Raw genomic sequence first — 5,926 nt, forward strand, 5'->3', positions numbered from 1 at the left:
CTCCTTTGCTTGTTTATTAAACAGGTTATTTGTTTTGTTGTTGTATAGCTGTGGAAGGTTTCTTTCATTATGTATTCTTGATGTTAATTTCTTATGACATAGGTGATTTGCAACTGTTTTATATTTTGAGGTTCTGACAAATAGTATTGTGTTTTTTGTTTAAGATTTTATTTGGTCATTACTAGTGTGTTGAAATGTGATAAAATTTTGTTTATTAATCTTGTGTCTTGCAATCCTGCTACAGTCACTTATTAATTCCAGGAGTTTTTTTCATTTGTTTACTAGAATTTTTTACACAGATACTCATATCACCAGCAACCAAAGACAGTTTTACTGATTTATTTTTCCTAGCCTGTAATCTTTCATTTCATTTTCTTCTGTTATTGCAGTGTGAAGTACTTTTAGTGTAATGTTGTGAGTAATGAGATGGCCCATTTTTGCCTTGTTCCTGATTTTCTGGAAAAGCTTTGAGTATTTTGCCAGGAATAATAATGTTAACTACAGTTTCTTGTAGATAGTCTTTATCAAATTGTGAAGGAGAGTTTATATGATGGATGGGTGCTGCATTTTGTCAAAGACATTTTCTGAATCTGTTGATATGACCATCTAATTTCTTTGTGTTTAGTGTTTTGATGTGAAGGATAAAACTAATTGATGCATCGTATAACTTCGTATAATGTATGCTATACGAAGTTATTACGATGGAGAGATCCATGTTTTCTTTTAATTATATTTTTCCATGAACTTTTGAAGTACCCTGATACAGTTCACTAGTAACTTATAAGAAACAGACACTTTTTTGTTTTTAAAGTAAACAATTTATACATGACATTAAAAAAAATCAAAAAAATCTTACACTATAGTTTACTATAGTGTGCAAACAATTGCTTTTTATGGTTCACATGACCTGCATTAGTGCCAGGAACCTCAATGAAGTCCTCTTAGTTGACATTCATTGTAATTTCCAACACTTCTCCCTGTGGTTGTGAAGGTATATTGATTGTATTTAACATGTAATTTAACGTTTTCTCCACATAATCTTGTTGAAAACATATTGAGTTCTGGGGGCTTAGGTGTATCACTTAGTATTTGCCACGTAAGGAACAAATCAAAACCAAAATGCCTTTAAAAACCCAGCCGTTTTATTTTCTTGAAGTTCTAGGAATTCACATTTTGGGTGTGGCTAGCTGGGTAGTTCAGCTTTAGTCACCTGGTGCCTTGACTGAAGCTGGTTGGTTCAAGATGGCTTCATTCATATATCCAGTGGTTTGTGCTGACTCTTGGCTTGGGCCTCTGTCTCCAAAAGTTTAGCCCCAGGCTTCTTCACACTGTGATTATGTTTAAGAAGNCCTGAGTTTACAGACTTTGGTATAAGACCCAGTTGTCAGGGACAGTGACTTCTAGGAGGGATCCTGCGGCATAGGATGACATTCTGGTTTTATTTGGGGTACAGGAGCTGTGACAGAGTTTGAAGGCGGGCGCCCTATGAATGTGAATAAGAATCCCACCTGCGAGAACATCACTGTGGCCTGAACCCTCTCAGGACTGCGTCAGAGCAAAGGAGTCCCAGAAAGGGGCAGCTTTCACAGCCCACGCAGTTATTCAGTCCGTGCGTATAGTGCACAAGATTTAGCCATAATACCTCATTCAGGAGCTACCTGAGACTGGGTGATATTGGAAGGTTTGGGCCAACTTTCAAAAGGGAGAGTGAGTTTGAGAATAGGCAAAGACCTAGGAAATGTTAACTCACTGAAGGGGTTTGAAGGTGTTCCGTGGGGTGCAGGAATAACCTGTCACAGCCGAAAGGATCTGTCTGCAGTGCTCTCTGAACGCACTCCCGTTCCTTCAATCTTCCCTCATTGTTCCTACTGTCTGAGCTCTCTCAAACCCAGCCTATCACCAATTTTGGCATCTAGAGATATGCTGATGGTGTTATATCTTCACAGTTTCTTTCTGGTAGTTCAGGATTATTTTGCCAGTTCTTTCTCTCTTGGAAGAAAACTGAAAATAATTGGATATGAGGAAATGTGAGTTGCCGAGGGGCACATGATTTGTTGATGTTAGACATCCTGACTTTTTGCCTATTGTTCTCCATTTTGCCACACTTCCATCAAAACAACTGTTTGTTTAATGTTGAGATTACTTCTGTAATGCTGAAGACAACTTAGAACAAGGTATGCTTTGACATACATTGCCTTAAACGTCCCTATCCTTTTTTGATCTCCAGTGCTTTCCGTGGATCATTTTACCACAAAGAGTAAATAACATAAGTACTTCCCTTAATGTCAGTTTTACCACAAAGAGTAAATAACATAAGTACTTCCCTTAATGTCAGTATTCTGTTCGTGAAAATCACAAATTTTGCCGATGTATATAGGAGCCAATTTTACATTACTTAAATGGGAAACTTAGAATACTAGTGTTCCTCAAACACTTCATGGAGAGATCCATGTTTTCTTTTCACTATATTTTTCCATGAACTTTTGAAGTACCCTGATACAGTTCACTAGTAACTTATAAGAAACAGACACTTTTTTGTTTTTAAAGTAAACAATTTATACATGACATTAAAAAAAATCAAAAAAATCTTACACTATAGTTTACTATAGTGTGCAAACAATTGCTTTTTATGGTTCACATGACCTGCATTAGTGCCAGGAACCTCAATGAAGTCCTCTTAGTTGACATTCATTGTAATTTCCAACACTTCTCCCTGTGGTTGTGAAGGTATATTGATTGTATTTAACATGTAATTTAACGTTTTCTTCTCCACATAATCTTGTTGAAAACATATTGAGTTCTGGGGGCTTAGGTGTATCACTTAGTATTTGCCACGTAAGGAACAAATCAAAACCAAAATGCCTTTAAAAACCCAGCCGTTTTATTTTCTTGAAGTTCTAGGAATTCACATTTTGGGTGTGGCTAGCTGGGTAGTTCAGCTTTAGTCACCTGGTGCCTTGACTGAAGCTGGTTGGTTCAAGATGGCTTCATTCATATATCCAGTGGTTTGTGCTGACTCTTGGCTTGGGCCTCTGTCTCCAAAAGTTTAGCCCCAGGCTTCTTCACACTGTGATTATGTTTAAGAAGGCAAGCACCAGTGGCCAGTATTTATCAAACTTATGTTTGCATGACATTTGTTAATCTGCTGTTGGCCCAAGCAAGTCACATAGCAAAGCTCAGTTCGTTGTCAGAGCATAATACATGAGGGTTTTGGTGTAGGGAGATCCATCACTGGGTAACGTTACTGGAATAGTGTACCAAAAGAGATATATATAATGTACATTTTTTACCTATGTAATCATGGCCAAAAGATGTTGGGTTGCCAAATGTGTACTATACAGATATCTAGGTATATATAAATGAGATGTGTTGTAGTGGAGACACTTATCTGGAGTCGTGTGTGGAGTCATTGTATTAATATGAAAATAGTTAATATAGCCTAACTCTATTTCTATAGCATTAGTTTTAGTAATGACACAATGTGTTTTTCTTTGTTTCAATGATTAAGTTGTATGTTTAGGTAAGGTTGATTCTTGCTAAATCAGTAGGTAATGTATGTTTTTATTAACCCAAAAATAAATTATGTGTCTAATGTTTAACTAATTAATGTACTTGCAGATGCATGTTTAATGGGTCTTTGTTGTGCCTTATTGTAATAAAGGATTGTTGTCTCACAGGGAGACTTTTTGTTTGTTTGTTTGTTCGTCTTTTCCAACTAATGTGTAGAGAGTTTTGGGCAGAAGAATCCAGGGTCAAGCCACAACAGTTCTCTGCTTAATCCACTCCATTCCGTCCTCTCCCAGCTATGCTGCCAGAGTGCGCTATGCTTTTCCAAGAGCAAGAAAAGATGTATAAGTCTCCGGTGAGTTGTTTCTTTATTTATTCCTTATTTTTTTTTCACTGTATTACCTGGGTATTATGGGGAGCATGAATGAAAATGGAAAAGTAGAAATGAGTATGGCCAGCCTGTTGCTCACTCAGGAATGTGCAGTGCTGATAACACCAAGGCCCCAGGTTTGGATCCTGTAAAGGGATAGCCGCTTAGCTCACTGGTCGAGCATACAGGTGCTGACAACACTGGGGATCTTTTAAAAAAGAAAAAGAAAAGAAAAGAAATGAGTAAACCTCAGCTTGAAGGAAATGTACATATGTACGGTAACCTTTGGATATAGATATAGAAGATATAACACTTCAGAGTCATCTAAGTTGAGTAGAAATTTGTCTCTGGTCTTTCAGCTGTCATGTCAAAAAGGCAGACACTTTTTTTGTATGATTGGAACGAAACCTGACAAGAGAATATGTCAAATTCTCATGGGATATGAGCATTTATTGGCAATAAGTTCGGAAATACCATCTCTATTAGAAAGTTTTTCACTGTCAACCTGGAAATAAATGCATAGCTTTCCAGAGTGGAAATGTTCAGTGAATGCTAAGGCACATGTTGCTGAATAAGCAGTCTGTAGGGATTCATGTAATTTAAGGCTTTCTCACCCACATAATTTTGTTAAAACATACTGAGTTCTGGGGTCTTACATGTATCATTTAGCATTTGCTGTGTAAGAACAAATCAAAACGCAATGGTTTAAAATATCAGACCACTTTATTTTCTTGAAGTTCTGTGGATCCACAAGTTGGGTGTAGTCAGCTGGGCAGTTCTCATGCTAGCATTGCCTGGATGGCAGATGCAGCTTTTGTCACCTGGTGCCGTGAATGAGGCTGTTGGTTCAAGGTGGCTTCACTCACATGTCCTATGGATTGTGTACAGGTTTGGAAGACTGTACTTCATTCGTGGATAAAATGTGGAATTATCACATAAATTACAGTGAAATCCGGTGCCTATTCTGTAGTCTTTTTCTCACTTGAAGCTTCTGCCCCATTTGACACTGCTGTACATGATCTTCCCCTGGAAATTCTGTGTCAGTTAGTTTGTTTCTCTCATCCCCTTACTGATGGTTTTCTCTCTTTTCTTCAGAATTCTTCTTTCTTCTTAACATAGCTCATCCAAGTGCTTCATTCTGGGTGCTATTCTTCTCACTATGCTCTTCTTCTTGACTGATTAAGTCCTCTTTAGTTTGCTATCTTGGTTCTATTTAGCTTTTTTCCTTTTCTATTTCTTCCCTTTTCCTTGGATCATAGGTTGAGCTCGCTTTTGACTGCTTACCTTAAGGTCAATGAATCCAAAATGGAAATGACATCTATTTTTTTCTCTTACATGTAGTATCACTACCCTCCAGGCAGTGACCCAAGCCAGTGAAATGGGGTGTTTCCAGGACTCTTCCCTGTTTCTTGTGTCTAATCCTTTGTAGTGTCAATTCTTGCTACTTTTATTTGCTTGTTCTTTTCATATTATACAGATTTCTGTATACACTGCCTATATAGGGGGAGGAGGTGTTGGTGCTTATAAAGACAGTAACTTTGTTCCATTGGAAATATTTTTGTAAAAACCTAAAGGGCATGTTTCCTGGTGATGAGGTTCAATCCCTGGTGACCTGGGCTTCTAACCAGCACCTGTGGTGAGCCAGCACCTGCGGTGACATCCTTAAGTGTCTGAGGGAAGAAAGCCTTCAGAAGTTAGTGGGACATTGATGAAGAGCCAATAAAAAGGCATGCAAAGAACAAGAACAGAAATTGCAGATTTTCATAATTTGTACATTTTGCTTCTATAAATTTATGTCAGTGATTCTGTGTGTAGTTTTTCTTAGTGTACAGTTGTGTGTTTCTAGTTCAAGAAGACTTGTCATGTTTTTAAATTTTCTTACATATTGTATTGCATTCTTCTCCTATTTCAGGTAATCACTTAGAAATGAATGAGAAAGGGCCGGCCCGGTGGCGCACTGGAGAGTGCGCCGCTTGGGAGTGCAGCGGCGCTCCCGCCAAGGGTTCGGATCCCATGTGGAGACCGGTTCCCACTCACTGGCTGAGTGCG

General features: G+C 38.1%; 1 protein-coding gene across 1 annotated transcript in view; it reads left to right on the forward strand.

Moving 5' to 3' along the window:
- Nucleotides 1–5,926, forward strand: part of LOC103602141 (zinc finger protein 345-like) — a 27,584-nt gene that overhangs the window by 1,138 nt on the left and 20,520 nt on the right. Inside the window, exon 2 of the mRNA XM_008586564.1 lies at nt 3,804–3,862. Coding sequence (XP_008584786.1) covers nt 3,806–3,862 — 57 coding nt within the window. The 5' untranslated portion in view covers nt 3,804–3,805. The remainder of the gene's footprint in view (nt 1–3,803; nt 3,863–5,926) is intronic.

Source organism: Galeopterus variegatus, unplaced genomic scaffold (genome assembly GCF_000696425.1).
Source record: "Galeopterus variegatus unplaced genomic scaffold, G_variegatus-3.0.2 Scaffold4029, whole genome shotgun sequence".
NCBI classification, from domain to species: Eukaryota; Metazoa; Chordata; class Mammalia; order Dermoptera; family Cynocephalidae; genus Galeopterus; species Galeopterus variegatus.